Here is a 17,839-nt window from a genome sequence, read left to right as displayed (position 1 = left end):
TCTGATCAAGTATCTTCCCACAGAGGCTTTTCCTAACCACCCACACTTAAGGAGTCCCTTCTCACCTCTGTGCTCTATCCCCTCCTCACCCTTTTTTCCTTGCCAATCACCAACTACACCTTACTGTTATTTGGTTGCTACCTTTATTGTTGTTGTCTGTCTTAACAGAATATGGTCTGCGTGAGGGACGGGCTGTGTCGCTTTCTCACTGTTGTATCCCATGACCTACAGCAGTGCTTGACACATCATGAGTGCTAACATACCCTAAATGAATGATCAGTGAATGAATTTAAGTCAGGTGACTCAGGTCACCTTTGTGCTCTGTAACTTCTCTCAGCAGCCTGCATCCTGTAAGATATAAGCAATTGGTTGTTCGGCGTTATAGTACACGCTTGTAATCCCACCATTCGGGAGGCTGAGACAGGAGGATCACGGTTCGCAGACATTCTCAGTTACTTAATGAGGCCCTCTGCAACTCAGTGAGACCCTGTTTCAAAACAAAGAATAAAAAATAGGGCTGGGGATGTAGCTCGGAGGTAGAATGCCCCTGGGTTCCATCCCCAGGACTGCAAAAGAAAAGAAAGAAGCAATTGGTCAAGGTGTCCCCTTGTTGCTCACTGCAGCGCTAATACCATTTCACCTCCACATTAAGGGAGTTTTGGGTTTTATTTTGGAGAATCCTCACAAGAACATTCTTGCATTTCAGTGAGGCCTGCAGAGGAGGCACACCAGGAGCTGAGTCAGTCCTTAGTCCTAGAGACAGAGTGATATTGGTGATGGCACGGCCTGGAAAACCTTCCTCCTAGAAGCTGGAAGTAACCAGCCTTGCCCGCTCTAAATCTGGCTGACCAGGTCCTCTCTGGCTTCTCAACACCTATTCCTTCCTGGAAGGGCTTGCCCACAAAATGTCCAGCCCTAGGCCTGTAATTTCAGCGACTGGCCAAGTTGAAACAGGAGGATCTTAAGTTCGAGGCCAGCCTCAGCAATTTAGCAAACTGCATCACAAAAAAAGGGGTGGGGGGAGGCTGGGAATTGTATCTTCGTGGTAAAGTGTCCCTAGGTTCAATCCCCAGTACTAGGGGGGGGAAAAAAAAAAAGTCCAGTATCTCTTGGGGCTCATCGGTGCAGGGTGGGCTCCTCGTCTTGAACCCTGGGCTTCTGGATGACGTTCTCCAAACTCGTTGTCTCCGGTTGAGAAGCTTCCCGGATCACCCGAAAGGGGGCTCCGTGACCAGGCACGACCAGGTCCGCGGTACTCAGCACCCTCTTCCGACTCCGCTCCTGGGCCACCGGGTCTTCGCTCAACACCTGCCACGAGTCCTCGTCCCCATCACGCTCAAACACGTCGCCCACCACTGCAACGGTGCCCAGGGCCGTGCCCGCCACCACCACGCTCACGTCCCGCTGGCCCCCGTGGCCCGGGGTGGCCCACACCTCCAGCCCGGGCCCCAGGCGCAGGGGCCGCCCTTCACTCAGCCCGTGGGGCAGGTAGCGGCCCCCGGGGAGGCAGAAGTCGTGCGAGACCAGCAGAGCCGCCCCCGGAAACAGCCCCAGGTTCCCGATATGATCCGAGTGCCCGTGGGTCCCCACGACCAGAGCCACATCCCCCGGGGCCACGCCCTGCCCCGCCAGGGCCGCCAGCAGCGCCTCCCGAGCCCAGGGGCCCCCGGTGTCCACCAGGATGAGGCCGCGGGCCGCCGCCTCCAGGGCGGCCTCCGCGCCGTCGCCCGCGGGCGGGGACCCTGGCCGGCTGGAGGCCGGGCCCCAGGTCTGGGGCAGGACGAGGGTCACCGAGCCGTCGGCGAGCACCGCGCCGCCCACCGCCTGGGGCTCCGCGTAACCCCGCAGCAGAACCGCCACGGAATAGGGCCCCCCGGGCACCAGCAGAGGCGGCGCCCGGCGCAGCGGCTCCGTCCGCACGCCGAGGCTCATGGTCGGGGAGGGACGGGCCGGGGAGAAAGGAACTGGGGCTGCCGGCGGCCGCCCAGGCCCTGCCTCGCGCGCCAACCCCGCCGCCAATCTTCCCACGCGGTCCCGCCCTCCCTCCGCGTCTTCGGCCCCGCCCCGCTAGTCTCCAAGTGAGTCCTCACTCGCTACCTTCCAAAGCACACACTTTTCCCGCGTCCCTCCAATCCCAGCCACTCTCCGCCTGGGGCCTAGCAGTATCGCCCCCTCCTCACCTATAGTCCTGGCTTAGAGAAAGCGCCCCAGTCGGAATCGCGCGCGCGGGGATTTTGTCCTGTGCGGGCTTCCGTACACCCCAGTACCGTGGCCGGAACGTACCATACTCGGAACTATAATTCCACCGCATCCTACAACCTGCACTTCCGGAAGCTGCTCGGACCCGAGGCTCCTGCCGGTTTCTGCCTTGAGTCTTTGCCAGCCTTCCTTGGGCTGCGGAATTAATAGGCGCTACCGGCTGCTTAGAGGACCGCGGCCACCTACCCCTTTGAAACCCGGCCCAGCATGTGTTAGAAAAAGAAAAAAGGTTTAATGGCGATATAGAAAAATTGGCATTCTTGAAATTAGTATGGAGTAAAACAAGTAATTACCCCATCTAACTTATCAGCACCACCTCTCTGCCACTCAGTGTCCCATTCTTGTTCGCAGCTTGCTGGCATGTAGTCTCCTGGACTCAGGCAGCGTATATGGGTCACAGAGATTGCTCTGGCCTCTTCCTTGTAAGGGTCTAAAAACACCCCTTTCCCAAGGCTCCCTGCCTTCGCTGACCTCTGGTGGGGATGGGAGAACCATTTAAAGGGGAAAGCTTCAGTGCTGTCACCACACACATCTGGCCAGGTGTGCGTGACAGGACTTCCACCTGTTGCTCCCACCTTTCTCCCCATAGTCATGCCATCCTGTATCCTCAAGATACCCTCCCTGAGATCAGATGGGAGAATAGTTACAAGCCTTGGGGTGGGGTCTCTCACACACAAGCACACACCCTTAAAGCTGTGGGGGCGGGGAGAGCTCAGACTTTAGAGGGTTCTTCTCCATGACCCCTCCTGGGGGCTCAAAAGGCAAGGGTCAAAGATCCTCTGGGTCATGCTTAGAGTGCCTTAGTGTATTAGTCTTCCCCTCCTCCTTCTCTTCCTCCTCTTCCTCTTCTTCTTCCTCCTCTCCTGCTTCTTCTTCCTCCTCCCCTTCTGTCTTCTCTTGCCCATCTGGGATCTTCTCCTTTCCAGTCCAAGTTTCCTGTAGACATGCTAGGTGAGATGAGAGAAAACAATTTAAATATTGATTCTGGAGATATCAGAGGTGGTTCTCTGGCAGGAAGCAGCCCAACGCCCACACTTACCAGTGTCAGCAGCTGGGAGCACATGGCCTTCACAGAGGAATTGCTGCAAGGGCTGTTCCTGGTGGTGGAAGTACCAGTCTCCTACAACATCTTCAAACTCTTCCAGCATTGTCTCACACTAGTCAAGTAGAAGGACAGAAAGAGTATGTGCTCTGCTGGCTTTTGGAAACTCTCCTCTCTGCTCTCCACTCCTGTGTCCTTACCTTGGAGGCAGGTAGCCAGGAGCTTAAGCTTGGCTTACTAGATACATAATATTCATTCATTCAGCCAGGTGTGGTGGCACATGCCTGTAATCCCAGTACTTGGGAGGCCGAGACAGGATGATTGCAGTTTTGAGCACAGCCTTAGCAAATGAGACTCTCATCAACTTAGTGAGACCCTGTTTCCAAATAAGAAATAAAATCAGGCTGGGGGTGTAGAATGCCTCAAAGGTAGAATGCCTCTGGGTTTAATCCTAGTACTACAAAAAAATTCATTCATTCAACCAACATTTGCTAACACCTACTCTAAGTTCCTCCCCTGTGAAATGGGAAATGGTAATCATACCAAGCATATCAGGTTGTTGTGAGGGTAAATGAGACAGCAGCAAGATATATGGTCCAGAATCAGAGACACAGTAGGTGCTCAATAAGCAGTGGTGAATATTATTAGCCTCCAATATTATTTCTTTCCATACCTCCTCCTCCTCCTCTTCTTCCTCCTCTTCTTCCTCCTCCTCTCCTCCTCCTCCTTCTTCTTCTCTCTCTATCTCCCCCAGCCCTTTTTATTTTTGGTTGAAACAGGGTCTTATTAGGTTCCTGAGAGTCTCACTTAAGTTGCTGAGGCTGGTCTCAAACCTGCAATCTTCCTGTCTCAGCCTCCCAAGTACTGGGATTACAGGGGTGCATCACCATGCCTGGCCAATATTACCTCTTAATATGCTCTTGGACCAGCTTTGAAGGCACAGTCCTCACTCTATCCCCTTCTCCCTGCTCAGAGGTAGATATCCCCTATGGTCCAATTCTAGGACCTAGCTCCCCTCCTTGGTTCCTTTCTTGCCTCCCTGGACAGTGGGTGTCTTAACCTACCTGTTTCTTGAGGAACGTGACTTCCACGCTGGGCTCGTCCCACAGCTCCAAAGGGATCCCCAGATCCACCTTCACTCCCTTCTGCACTAGGCCTTTCAGCGTTGCCATGGTCTGACTCTGACCCTAAGAGATGGAGAATTCGGATTAGCCCTACCAATCACCCTACTTCTTCTTTCCCCTTTCCACCATAAAAGTTTTGTCAACTATGGGAGACCCGGGTGTGAGTTCCATGAGGGTAAAATGAGGAAGTCTAATGAGAGGAAGAGGGACACTCCAGAACTGGGGAAAATGAGCAGATATCCCTTAAGGACCTCAGGGGAGACAGGTCTTTGTTTCTGAAAATCTGAGTCCTTCCCTGGGTAAGGATCTGACCTTGGCATATCTCAGTGATCCCTTGCGTTCAGCATGGACACTATAATCCAGGATCCGCTCACATAAATTCTCCAAGGCTTCCTCCAGCCTTGTCTCTCTGTGGGGAGAAAGGAAACAAGATTCCCTGGATACTGCAGGGACTCCCAGGGTTCCTTTGGGGACTGAGAGGTAGAATAGCACCAAGAAGAACTCACGAAACACTGTAAGGCACGTGTCTCTTCCTCTTGCCTGTGTCCAGCACCTGCCCCAGCTCCAGCACCTCTCGAGATCTACCAGTGCGGCTCAGCTCCTCCTGCAGCTCCATGCTCAGCAGCTTGCACACTGTTAGTGAGGAGAGTTGTCCAAGGGGGTGTAAAATACGAGTGAACACACTAGCAGTTCATTCAGCACATGACCAAAGACATCAGAGCAGGCAGTGCAGATGCTGGAGCCAGACTGACTGGATTGGAATCCTGACTCAGCCTTTCAGTAGCTGTGTGCAATCCTACTGTGCCTCCATTTCTTCACCTCTAAATAGGACATAATCCTATGTCCATCACAGGGGTGTGATGAGGATTAAATAAATAAACACACGTAAATACCCTAGAGTAGTGCCTGACACATACCACTGTATAGGTGTCTGCTCTTACTCTGCAGTTATTTATTGAGCTTCTTCTCTTTGCACACTAAAAATAGAGCAGTAAGAACCATGATCTTTGTCCATGGAACACTGCCAGTGTACTCAGGGACAAATAAAGAAATAATGACAATAGGATGTGATGGATTCTACACCAGGGGTTAAGATCAAGAGACAATCTCACAGGGAAACAGAAAGTCATTCAAAGTTATTGAGTAGCTGGGCCCAGTGGCACATGCTTGTAATCCCAGTACTTGGGAGGCTGAGACAGGAGGATGGCAGGTTCAAGGACAGCCTCACAAGGAGTGAGACTCTCATCAACTTAGGGAGACCCTGTGTCAAAAAAAAAAAAAAAAATAGGCCATGCATGGCGGCGCACGCTTGTAATCCCAGCATTTGGGAGGCTTAGACAGGAGGATCGTGGTTCACTGACAGCCTCAGCAATTTAATGAGGCCCTTTGCAACTCAGTGAGACCCTGTGTCAAAAAAAAAAAAAAAATAGGCCATGCATGGTGGCGCACACTTGTAATCCCTGCGCTTGGGAGGCTGAGACAGGAGGATTGCACAGGTTCGAAGCCAGCCTCAGCTACTTAGTGAGGCTCTCAGCAACTTACTGAGACCCTATTTCCAAATAGGTCTGGGAGTATAGCCCGGAGGTAGAAAGCCCCTGGGTTCCACCCCAGTACCACCAATAAATAAATAAATAAATAAATAAATAAATAAATAAATAGGGCTGGGAATGTAGCTAGGAGGTATACTGCCCCTGAGTGCCCAGTATCATGGAGGAGAAGAAGGAGAAGGAGGAGGAGGAAGAGGAGAAGGAGGAGGAGGAGGAGGAGGAGGAGGAGGAGGAGGAGGGTGTCTGAAGCACCAGCACTTTAGGGATAAGAATGAGATTTGGAAATGTAACTAAGGTTGGGGTGGTACAACAGAGAATTCTATGCTCTGCCCAAAAATATTGGCTGTATTCTGATCACAGTTAGGAGGCCTGCAGAAGTGTTCAATCAAGAACTGCCAAAATTAAAAGTCTATTTAGAAAGACTGACAGGTGGTAGAAAGATGGGGACACCAAAGTTAAAGGAGACAAGAGATTGGAACCAAGTCATAAGGAACAATGATATTGAAATGCAGTGGGGGTGAGGCAAAAAGAAAAAGAATCTCGGGGAGAAATTAAAGTCAAGGAGGCAACAAACTAGGGAACCAGGACACTCAATGACCAGGCTCTGAAGTGTCCCTCCCAGCAGGGCCCCGCACTAATGCAGCCAGGGAAGATGCTACCAATTGCAAAATCCATACAGTCTGCACTCTGCAAAGTTTCACACTGACTGAGTAGCTTACAGTTGTGTGGCCTTCCCATCTCTTGTTTATGAGCTTCAAGGGCTGAGTTGCTCACCTTCAAACCCCCTCTGGGGGGGTGGGACCTGTAATTTAGGAGCGTCTCTATCCGGGCGGGGCAGAGGATGACCACAAGACATGAGCCTCACACCCCTTCGCTGAAGATTCTTGGGTCTGTGGGTGGCTTGAGGAAAACGCACACACTACAGATGCTTTGTAGAGTCTGAGGCTAAACAGTCCCTGAACTACTATTTTCCAAACGCACTGGGGCCCAAGCCTACAAGAAAAAACGGGCTCCATCTGGAGGTCAAGGAAACTGTAGTGCCACAGTTTTGGGATGGACCTATGCATTCCCTCCCTGAATCCCATTCCAACTCCGCCAAGCTCTTCAAGAACCTCGGCTCAGGACTTCAGAGAGGTCGAGTGACCCGCCCATCACAGTCCGTGTGGCGGAGAGATGCGAATAAGGGCTCCTCTCTTTAGATACCTTCGCATTTGCTGGGCAAGCGTTCGCTGTCATCATCCTCCACTTTCGATGTCCCAGCGCGAGCACAGCATACTGTCAAAGTGAAAAGCAATATTCCCAGCCGCACAGGTCCCATGACAAAGAGCCGTCCACAAACAACCACCGTTTGCCTTCAAACCAACTTTGGGAAGGCAGCGGGCCCTTTAAATTCAGCAGCCGTGGGCAGCAACCTTAAAACCAGCCAGGCTGGACCAGTGCATGCGCAGAGTCCAACAAAAAGGGGTGGGGCCTCAGTGATCCGGATTTCCCCGCCTCTGTTTTGTGGCGCCTCCTGAAGGTCCTGGCCGCTGTGTAGTGAAGGAAGAAATTGAAGTACTTAGAATGGGAGTGTGTGATTTCTACACAGAGATGTAGAAATAAAATTTTATATTGTTTCAGGTCCCGAGCCTAGGTGATTTATTCCGGCTTGGGGAAAGGATGATGACTTTTGGTTTCTGCCAGGACCTGCTGCTGAGAGGGGGCGGGGCCAAGATGGCGCCGAGCGCCGGGTGAGCGGCGCTTTGGCAGCGGTGAGAGGCTTTTACTGCCCCCATCACTTGGCTGGCGGGGGCGGGTCTGAGGGGTACCCCGGAGAGGGCCTTTTGAAAGGCCTGTGTGGGGACTGGGGAAAGGACGGTTGATGGTGTGCCCGTGCTCGTGGGGACGCCGTGTGTGTTTGCATTGGAGGGATGTTGGGGAAGATGGGGTGGATTCTCTGAGCCTCCTTTCGCGCTGCCTGGAGATCTTCGACCCCCTTCTCTGCTGGGGAGACAGCTGCACAGATCTAGCTCAAGTTAACCTTCTCTGAGAAGCCCTTCTGCCTCCTCCACTGATCTGAGAAGCTCCGGAGGCTGTAGTGTGTTTATGAGCCCTTACTGGCAGAGGGGACCGCAGGGTGTGAAGAATTAGTAGGAGTTCACCAAGGAACACGACTGCTTCTTGGATACCCTGCACCAGGCACAGGCACAGAGTATGTGATGAGTAATTGTGTTCCCTTTAGATAAGGCTTATAAAAGTCGGGGAGGACAACTGGGATGATTTGAAAAGCATCAAATTCTCCCTCAGCCTCCACCTTTTCATCCCCCCCCCCATCGCTTCTGAACACATTTTGGAGTTAATCTTCCTAATGCCCAGTTCCAAGCGTGCCAGTTTCCTTTTGAACACAGTGTAAACGCCAAGCTTTGGCTTATCTCTTATTCATCTTGATAATTCCAATGCTGAGTATTTGTTGAGCACCTACATCTCTGCAGCTTACAATGTATTCATTTATTCCACAAGTGTTATTTATGGTATCTCAGGCACCATTCTGAGCACCCAAAATACACTGGTGAACATACAAAGATCTCTGCAGTGGAGGGTGGAGTTGATAAATAAGCAAGAATACAATGTATTAAAAGATGTTAAATGCTATGGAAAAGAAAAAGTAGAGCAGAATGAGGGCAGAGTGTGGAATAATAATAGCATGATCAGGAGAGGCGGCCAAATGATGCCTGGGAAGAACACAGAATGAAGGCTATAAAGCAAGGGCATGTCCAGCAGGTTTAAAGGACAGCAAGGAGGAGAATATGGTTGGATCAAAGGAGGAAAGACAGGAGAGCAGAGATGTAATGGGGGAAAGGCGAGTCTTGTGTCTTGTAGGCTCCTGTAAGGATTTTAAGGTGAACAGGAAACAGTTACACCGAGAAATGACAATTTGGTTTTAATTTCAACAGAATCACTTGGGCTGCTTGTCAGGAATAGATGTAGGGAGACTAAGACCTTGTCCAGAGGATACAGGAGTTCTGCAGGCTACAGATGATCATGACCTGGGCCAGAGTGGGAGAGATCAGGTTGGATTACCTGGTATATTTGATGTGAGGGCCCAGATACAGAATGAGTTACTGGATAGATGGCATTGCTGTGAAGGTGAGGAAAACAAAGGCTAGACGTAGGTGGGCAGGGAGAGATCGGAAATTTGGTTTTAGTGGAGATTATTGAGTTGTTTCTTTTTCTCTCTTCTGCCTGCCCCCTCGCCCCCTGCCAGGGTCTCCATCTGTCCACCCGGGGGTGGCCCCCATCTGCGGAGAGGAGGAGTCCCTCCAGCATGGCTGAGGAGAAGAAGCTGAAGCTCAGCAATACGGTGCTGCCCTCGGAGTCGATGAAGGTCGTGGCTGAATCGATGGGCATCGCCCAGATTCAGGAGGAAACCTGCCAGCTGCTGACAGATGAGGTCAGCTACCGCATCAAGGAGATCGCACAAGTAAGCCAGCCCTGCTTCGTATCAAGGTTGTTGCCTGGCCCCCTTTTTCCTCAGAGTTCTGGGCTGACCTCTGTTCTTGTACCACCCCCCAGGACGCCTTGAAGTTCATGCACATGGGGAAGCGGCAGAAGCTCACCACCAGTGACATTGACTATGCACTGAAGCTCAAGAACGTCGAGGTGATTGTGAGGGACGAGGATGGGGCGGGAGGACTGAGACGGGAGCAGGGTGGTGAGACGCTCTCCTCCCAGTTGCTGCGCTCACTGGCCTTCATCCAGACTCCCTTCTTACACCGGAGTCTCTCTTTTTTTAATACAGCCACTCTACGGCTTCCATGCTCAAGAGTTCATTCCTTTCCGTTTTGCCTCTGGAGGGGGTCGGGAGCTTTACTTCTACGAAGAGAAAGAAGTTGATCTGAGTGATATCATCAATACCCCTCTGCCTCGTGTGCCTCTGGACGTCTGCCTCAAAGGTTGGGGTCAAGGAGAGGAGGGCGGCAGGGAGGAGGGAAAGGAGGAACAAGGCATGTGGGTTTGAGGAACCTCACAAGTCAAGAAACCCTCAGTATTAGCTCCCTGGTGAGTGGCAAGAAGGGGAGCAGGAATGAAAACATGCTTCCTTAGCCATTCCCGAGTATCCCTGTCCAGCCGGTCAACTTGACACCTTCCTTCCTCGCAGCTCATTGGCTAAGTATCGAAGGCTGCCAGCCAGCTATACCGGAGAATCCACCCCCAGGTAACTTCCACCTCCAGAACCCACCCCCCTTTACATCCCCGCGCCCCTCACGCTCCTCACTCCTACTGTGACTGCTTTCCCACCAGCACCCAAAGAGCAGCAGAAGGCTGAAGCCACTGAACCCCTGAAGTCAGCAAAGCCAGGCCAGGAAGAAGATGGACCCCTAAAAGGAAAAAGTCAAGGGGCCACCCCAGCTGATGGCAAAGGTCAGTACCCTAGGTCAGGGCCAGAGGGCCCCAGAACGATTAAGAAGCCTAGAAGAACCCAGATCTCTCTAGAGGAAGAGGAGGGTTCTGACACCTCTTCTGGAGGTTTCTTTGTCAAACATGTTTCTCCAATTCACACAGGGAAAGAGAAGAAAGCACCACCGTTGCTGGATGGGGCCCCTTTGCGCCTGAAGCCCCGCAGCATCCACGAGCTGTCTGTGGAGCAGCAGCTGTACTACAAGGAGATCACTGAAGCCTGCGTGGGGTCCTGTGAGGCCAAGAGAGCGGTGAGGGCCCCGCCCACCGCCCTCACCCTGACGCTCCTCTTGGGGCCCTCAGAGGTTTCTCCCCGAGAAATTTGCCCCTACCCCACTCGCTTCCCTCCTCCCGCAGGAAGCTCTGCAGAGCATTGCCACGGACCCAGGGCTCTATCAGATGCTGCCACGGTTCAGCACCTTCATCTCGGAGGGGGTGAGAGGACTGGGAAAGCCAAGCCAAAGATGAGGTTTGGGGGAACCGAGGCAGGGGAAGCTCATCTGAGGGATTTCTGCCTCCTTACTCCCTCCTCCCATAGGTCCGTGTGAATGTGGTTCAAAATAACCTCGCCCTGCTCATCTACCTGATGCGTATGGTGAAGGCGCTGATGGACAACCCCACGCTGTATCTAGAAAAATATGTGAGTGGTCCTGCCCACCTTCTTATTGCCAGGGGACCTTGCTGCTACCCAAAGGAAGCCATTTTGTCAGAACCAGCTGACCTGCCGCTTCTCCCGTAGGTTCATGAGCTGATTCCAGCTGTGATGACCTGTATTGTAAGCAGACAGCTGTGCCTGCGACCTGATGTGGACAATCACTGGGCACTCCGGGACTTTGCTGCCCGCCTAGTGGCCCAGATCTGCAAGCATTTCAGCACAACCACTAACAATATCCAGTCTCGGATCACCAAGACCTTTACCAAGGTGAACCCAAACAACACATCAACTAACTGTTTTTTAAGTCACTCCCCCCAGGGTTGTCACCAGGGTAACAACTCCACCCGAACCAGTGGCACGGGCAGTTGTGGCTGGGAGAAATGACACCTAACTCAAGGGGCAGGGGGACTGGAACTGGTGGGGGATTGGGTCTAAGGGACTTGAACCTCATTGGCAATATCTATCAATAAGGAAAGCATGGTTATCAAAGACTTGATCCTTAACAATTAGTCTTTTCAGACACCTTCATCTAGGTTTATTTGCCTTCCCTACAGAGCTGGGTGGACGAGAAGACACCCTGGACAACTCGCTATGGCTCCATCGCAGGCCTGGCAGAACTAGGACATGATGTTAGCACAACCCCACCCCTGGGAGAGCTGGGGAAGGGGAGGTTATAGAGGTGAACATCCCCCACACACACCTGAGAGACCACTGGTAACCTCATGGCCCTGGCTTCTCCCCTTCCTTCCCAACAGGTGATTAAGACTCTAATCCTACCACGGCTACAGCAAGAAGGGGAACGGATCCGCAGTGTCCTAGATGGTCCTGTGCTGAGCAACATTGACCGCATTGGGGCTGACCATGTGCAGAGCCTCCTCCTGGTGACCAGAGCCCCCTGCCCTCCCATTCCCCACCTCCCACCAATCTCTCCACACATGCAGGCAGTATTTAGGAAGTATCTGGTATTTTATTCACATACTCCCATCTTTGCCCTACATATTCATAATACAGCACTCTTCAGAGTCAATTCTTTGTATAAACAGAAAGATGGGCATGGCTGCATTAGGTAAGGAGGAGCTAGGTGTGATGGCAGACATGAGCATGTCTGAAATCCCAGTACTTGGGAGGCTGAGACAGGAGGACCACAAGTTTCCAAGAAGCTCAGCAACTGAGACTGTTTCTAAATAAAAAATAAAATAGAGCTGGGGTGTAGCTCATTCAGCTTCCAGTACAAAAAAAAAAAAAAAAATGATGGGGTTTTAACTCTCAGCCTGTGACGTCTGGACTGCACTGCCCACCCTCTGCCCCCACTTCTACATCACTTGTACGGCCCACCTGCACAAGGCAAGTGGATGCCCTGTGAACCAACCTCCCTGGGATGTCAGTAGTGTATAGAGCGGGTCCTCTATTCGTGCCCGTTAGTGCCATGCTCCCTCACGAGGGAGAACCATAGCATTCTGCACCTTTGAGAGCCCAGCAGTTTGGCCTGCAGTAATGACATGTGGAAATGAAGGGTGGTCTCTTTTCCCCTCTTGAGTACCAACCCTTCCTCTTTGCCTCTCTGCAGAAACACTGTGCCCCTGTACTGGCTAAGCTGCGCCCCCCACCTGACAATCAGGATGCCTATCGGGCAGAATTTGGGTCCCTTGGGCCCCTTCTCTGCTCCCACGTGGTCAAGGCTCGAGCCCAGGCTGCTCTGCAGGCACAACAGGTCAACAGGACCACACTGACCATCACACAGGTCAGTCACTAATAGCATTGGGAGTAAAGAATCCAGGGATGGAATTGGGCTGTTGTGCCTGAGAATGGGAATTCAAGACACGAGCACACACGAGCACACGTGGGCCCTAAATCAGCTTGTCAGAGTGTGGGCCTTCTCTGTGAAGGGTACCTCAACCCCAGTGAGAACTACCGATGAGACCCAGAGCAGCTCAGGCGCCCCTTCAGATTCTTCTTTTTCTTGGCTGTTGATATTTTCTCCCTGCCTCTTCTCCCTGCAGCCCCGGCCCACACTAACCCTCTCACAGGCCCCTCAGCCTGGCCCTCGGACCCCTGGCTTGCTGAAGGTCCCTGGCTCCATCACACTGCCTGTTCAGACACTGGTGTCTGCACGAGCTGCTGCCCCACCTCAGCCTTCCCCTCCTCCAACCAAGTTTATTGTCATGTCGTCGTCCTCCAGTGCCTCATCCACCCAGCAGGTATGTGAAGCTTGGGACAGGTGATGTGAGGCATGCCCAAGGAGCCCAGGTCATGTCAGAGCACCTGGGGAGCCCTCAGGTTAGAGCCGGCCCCTCTGCGCCCAAAGAAGGGCCAGGTCTGTGGCCCTCATGCTGGCAGCAGTCTACAGGATCCCAAGCCTGGATACCACTCCTGGGGAAGCAAGTACCGTATTTCCCCCATAGACCTCTGGGCTGTGGGAAAGAGGAGGGTGCAAGGTGGTGAGCACTGCCTTCCTTTCTTCCCCCAGGTCTTGTCCCTCAGCACCTCGGCCCCTGGCTCAGGCTCTACCACTACCTCTCCTGTCACCACCACAGTCCCCAGCGTGCAGCCCATCGTCAAGCTGGTCTCCACCGCCACCACCGCACCCCCCAGCACTGCCCCCTCTGGTCCTGGCAGCGTCCAGAAGTACATCGTGGTCTCGCTTCCCCCAACAGGGGAGGGCAAAGGAGGCCCCCCCTCCCATCCTTCTCCAGTTCCTCCTTCCTCATCTTCCCCATCCCCACTTGGGGGCAGTGCCCTCTGTGGGGGGAAACCAGAAGCTGGCGACAGCCCCCCTCCAGCTCCAGGAACTCCTAAGGCAAATGGCTCCCAGCCCCCTGGGGCAGGCTCTCCTCAGCCAGTCCCATGACAATGTCATCAATCTGCCGGACTCTTCTGCTCCACGGATTCCCACGTGCATGTGGGGTGGAAGAAAGTTGTAGGCTATTTCCCCGATGTGACTTTCTTTTTAGATCCTGTACAGTTAATTCCTCAAAATAAAAGTTTGATTTGTAAATTCTGAACCTTCCTGTGCCAGATACCACGGAAGGGGCAAGTCTGTGGCGGCCTCTTGGTCTCTCGGGACTCTTCCTGCCCAGATCCAGAGCCACAGGCCAGAATATCAGGAAAGAAAATATTGTCCTCTTCCTGTCTGACCACCAGCATCCTCATCTTGGGAAGCCTCAGATCCGGATGACGTAGGCATCGCTGTGGCTCAGGTGCCGCACCCATTTGTGGGGATTGGTGTTGCCACAGGGTCTCAAGGACAGCCTGAGAAAGCGAACCTGGAGGCCAGAGCACGTGTGCCGGGGGAGTTCGAAAGACAGACTTGCAGGGCCCAGCCCCAGCGGAGGGGCTGAGGTGGAGGGCCCATGGCTGGAAGGCCCCTGCAGGCCTGGAACGTCCATCTGTGAGGAAAGACAGGAGGGGAACCATAAGACCAGGCAACTGCCTGTGCTAGTGGGAATGGGACAGCAGCTGCACCAGGAGCACTGGTGCAAGGGAAGATGGGGTGGGGTGGAGAGAAAAAGAGAGTCCACAGCAGATACCTGGAAAAGACCTGAGAGTTGAGAGCCTCCTTGTACCCGGGGCAGGTCCCAACGAAGGGCTCCCTCCCCTAGCTCTGCTTTCTGCTCTGGGCTGCTCAGCTCCTGAGATAGACTGCAGTGTGGAGAGAGAAGGTGCTGGGTTCAGCCACGGCTGGCAAGGCTCACTCTCCACCTGATCCTGGGGAGACCCCTGGGAAGCAGATACTAACCTGATCACCCCTCGTGGCAGGGGAAGGTGCAGCCGGACGTTGAGAGCTTGGCTGCAAAGAAAGGACTAGAGTCAGTCCCAGGAAGGCGGCCCTGGTCCCTGATCCCGCTTAACATCACAAGGGGAATTCTGCACAGGTGCCTTCCCACCCCCACCCCCTTCCCAAATGCTACAGCCTCTTTCTAAACTAGATGCTGAGGCTGGTGGATGTATCTGAAGAAAAATGCGGCAGGTTCTTGGCCCTGCTTTTGGCCTGGACAGCTCCACTCTTACCTCTTTGGGGGCAGGTCACACCGTAACTTCAAGTAAACCTGGAGCCTGGATGACAGGGTAACACGCCATCACTCAAGCCACATCCTACTGGTACCTCATCATTGCTCATTCACAGCCTCCGTTTCAGTCTGTGTAAGTTATACCTCAAGAAGAAGGGCCAAAATCCAGCCCAACGCCACTGGTCAAGCCTTTTTCCAGTTTGCACCCTCCCACCACCCTTCCATAGTAAGTCTTGGGAACACATGTATCATGGCTTGGCTTCCAGAACAGTTCTAGAACACAGGAAATGGTCTCACCGGCCGGAACCTCGGTCCCACTGCACAGAGGGAAAAAGCCGGAAGGGGAGCGGGGAGGGGAGGTCATCAGAGAGTTGGTACCGCATCACAGTTAGCTGAGAGCAGAGAGGAATGAAGGCAATTTGGTCTCAGGTCTGCACTGCCCCTCCCCTGAGGCGCTGGAGTACAAGAGGCCTCCCAGACCCTCACCTCGCCCTGGGGCGGCTGCAGGCGGAGGATCCGATGAGCCTCAAACTCATCCAGGTTCACGGAGCTGTGAAAGGAGACCTCATCAACTCGAATTCCTGGCCCATAACCTGGAAAAACAGGAGGTTGCTCTGCTCTCCTTGTGCACTTCACAAGAGCCGCACAAGAAAGAGGAGGACCCTTCCACCCCACCCTTCTCTAGCTCTTCTCCATGGAACCTTTTGCAGCAATCTCCTTCAAGAGAGAAAAACCATGTCTTCCTCACCTCTCAGTTCTGACTTCCCCACGCAAAATTCTTCTGTCAAGCCAACGCGCATCTCTATGGGATAAAAGAACATTGGAAGGGCAGCAAGTGCCACCCAACATGCCACCAAGGAAACCACCCCAAACCCAACCCTGGGTCCTCACCAGAGCCGCTAGGAAGGAAGCTCTTGAGCCGGATCTCTCCCTGCACATCCACCTTCAACAGTGAGCCCTGGGAGCAGCAGAGAGATTAACACCCACAGTCCTAACCTCGCAAGCTGTTTCCCAAGTAACATCTGCCTTCAGCTCCAGGGTTGGGAGCCCAAACTTACATTAGATGCTATCAGGACAGATAATCTCTCAACCACATCCAGAAAAACTTCATTCTTTTGGCTCTGAGGAAGAGAGAGGATTTGGGTGGTTAAGGCTGAAGATCTGTATTTTAAAACAGAAGGCAAAAGGGACATGGTAGTAGAGACAGAGCCCTAGAGTAGATACATGGAAGTGAAGGAAGGGATATTCCTGTCTAAGAGAGTGGAAAGATATGCTGGGATTTTGAACTCTGAGGTCCGCAAAAAAAGATCAGGAAGTCTAACCACTTCTTACCTGGTCAGAGCGACTGGACAGAACAGGGCGGCTGGCTGCACTGCTGGGAGCCACTTTGCTCTGTTGTGTCTCCGCCCCAAACTGCAACACCCAAAACAACCAAACCTCAGCTTTAATGCTCCCAGCCACCCTCCTTCTTCTCCCTGATCCTCCTCTTTCCCAGCTACTGACCAAGCCAACGCTGCTGAGGTCAAAGAGGCTAAAGGGCTTGCTGACCACAGGTTCTGTCTGGATGAAGTTCCTCAGCATCTCTGTGGACGTGGTCTGTATGTAGCCATAGTCCTAGTAATGAAGAAGACAGAAGGTTCTGGGGTGGTGAATGGAGGAAGGGGGTGAAAGAGTGGATTATCCTCCCAACCATAGGATCCCACATACCTTCAGGGGAGTTGGGAGTGGGGGGGCTTGGGTCTTACCAGCACTTCATCTAGAAGTTCGTAGACAAGAGCAACATTTCGAGAGATGGTACTTTCACTCAGGGAGCCACAGTAATCACCCAGAAGAGTTGCTAACCTGAAGAAACAGGACAAGTGTGCATTAAATCCTCCTCTCAGGTCCCCATTCCCAAGTGCCCAGCCCAGCCCTCCTCACCGGGACAGCAGCTCTAGTAGACTGAAGGGAGAAACGTTTTCTGAAGTCGTGGCCACCAAATAGAGACCACTGTGTCTGATGTGAATGAAATGACGGTCATCGTGGTGCTGAGACAAAGGCAGGGGAAAAGGTATCAAGAAAAGAGGCTCATAATAATCAAAGGCTCCCGAGATCAGAACTTGAACCCTAATGGCCCTACCAGTCATAGTGGCAATATGACTCTGGGTAATCTCTGAACCCTGTAACACCTAGTGTCCTAATATATACAGAATTAACGATAGTACCCACCCCACAGTTGCGAATGGAGACATGCAAGGTGCTGTGAGTGGTATGTTGCAAACTTAATATTTACAAAATTGTACTTGGAAGAATGTTCCAACAGAACAAGGAAAGAGCCCCGAAAAAGGAGGGAGAAGGCGCCCACCTCGCCGGCCACCAGCCCCAGGCCCGCGCACCGCGAGTGGTTACCATGACAACTGGGGACTCCTCTCCAGGCAGTCCTGTCAGCTTCCGGTAGAAGAGCTCGGCTACATCCCGGCCACCACTGTCCCCGCGGACTGGCCGAGTAATAGGAGTTAAGGAGCCAGAGACACAGACTGGCTCTGAGCACGACTTCCACCCAGCGGATCCATCCCGCCCCGCGGGTCAAGGATACAGTCTTTGTAGATGAGCGGGTCCCCCTTGGAGGACAGGATGAAGAACTGGGAAATCATGGCCGTTCCGGAAAGAAAGCGAGAAGAGGGCGAAACTTGGGCCTGCCCCGCCCTACGGGCCCGGAACAAAAGGACGTGAGTGGGCTGGCCCTTTAAGAACAACTCTCCCAGCCCGCGCCGGCTCTGACCGCGGGA

At 53.1% G+C, this 17,839-nt stretch overlaps 4 protein-coding genes across 6 annotated transcripts; 1 reads left to right on the top strand and 3 right to left on the bottom strand.

Moving 5' to 3' along the window:
- Window positions 1-1,116: 1,116 nt before the first annotated feature.
- Window positions 1,117-1,932, bottom strand: MBLAC1 (metallo-beta-lactamase domain containing 1; the record flags this gene model as incomplete). The annotated part of the gene is made up of 1 exon (XM_080703852.1): window positions 1,117-1,932. One exon carries the CDS (start codon window positions 1,930-1,932, stop codon window positions 1,117-1,119), a length of 816 nt encoding a protein of 271 aa, XP_080559978.1.
- A 1,095-nt stretch (window positions 1,933-3,027) lies between these two features.
- On the bottom strand, window positions 3,028-7,290 carry CNPY4 (canopy FGF signaling regulator 4; the record flags this gene model as incomplete). The annotated part of the gene is made up of 6 exons (XM_080703413.1): window positions 3,028-3,206; window positions 3,299-3,416; window positions 4,366-4,488; window positions 4,738-4,834; window positions 4,932-5,058; window positions 7,176-7,290. 6 exons carry the CDS (start codon window positions 7,288-7,290, stop codon window positions 3,028-3,030), a joined length of 759 nt encoding a protein of 252 aa, XP_080559539.1.
- A 334-nt stretch (window positions 7,291-7,624) lies between these two features.
- TAF6 (TATA-box binding protein associated factor 6) lies at window positions 7,625-13,912 on the top strand (the record flags this gene model as incomplete). 2 transcript variants are annotated; one of them, XM_080702987.1, is made up of 15 exons in its annotated part: window positions 7,625-7,723; window positions 9,217-9,432; window positions 9,525-9,611; window positions 9,751-9,904; window positions 10,111-10,167; window positions 10,254-10,373; window positions 10,515-10,660; window positions 10,767-10,844; window positions 10,948-11,049; window positions 11,149-11,331; window positions 11,619-11,693; window positions 11,820-11,945; window positions 12,632-12,805; window positions 13,065-13,262; window positions 13,532-13,912. In XM_080702987.1, the coding sequence occupies 14 exons, from the start codon at window positions 9,277-9,279 to the stop codon at window positions 13,910-13,912; spliced, it is 2,037 nt and encodes a 678-aa protein (XP_080559113.1). The 2 variants fall into 2 exon arrangements, with proteins under 2 accessions (XP_080559113.1, XP_080559112.1); XM_080702986.1 differs by lacking the exon at window positions 7,625-7,723 and having other exon boundaries at window positions 9,277-9,402.
- Window positions 13,913-14,225: 313 nt separating this feature from the next.
- AP4M1 (adaptor related protein complex 4 subunit mu 1) lies at window positions 14,226-17,704 on the bottom strand (the record flags this gene model as incomplete). Of its 2 annotated transcripts, none has more annotated exons than XM_080702494.1 (15): window positions 14,226-14,450; window positions 14,592-14,703; window positions 14,801-14,851; window positions 15,073-15,117; window positions 15,369-15,463; window positions 15,558-15,664; window positions 15,820-15,873; window positions 15,963-16,029; window positions 16,130-16,192; window positions 16,404-16,484; window positions 16,575-16,685; window positions 16,817-16,913; window positions 16,992-17,098; window positions 17,439-17,548; window positions 17,647-17,704. In XM_080702494.1, 15 exons carry the CDS (start codon window positions 17,702-17,704, stop codon window positions 14,226-14,228), a joined length of 1,383 nt encoding a protein of 460 aa, XP_080558620.1. The 2 variants fall into 2 exon arrangements, with proteins under 2 accessions (XP_080558620.1, XP_080558621.1); XM_080702495.1 differs by having other exon boundaries at window positions 17,460-17,548.
- Between the last annotated feature and the right edge of the window lie 135 nt (window positions 17,705-17,839).

Source organism: Muscardinus avellanarius (assembly GCF_963383645.1).
Source record: "Muscardinus avellanarius genome assembly, chromosome: 10".
In the NCBI taxonomy this organism is placed as follows: Eukaryota; Metazoa; Chordata; class Mammalia; order Rodentia; family Gliridae; genus Muscardinus; species Muscardinus avellanarius.
Note: the sequence above shows the minus strand (reverse complement) of the source record. Positions and strands in the feature narration are given on the sequence as shown.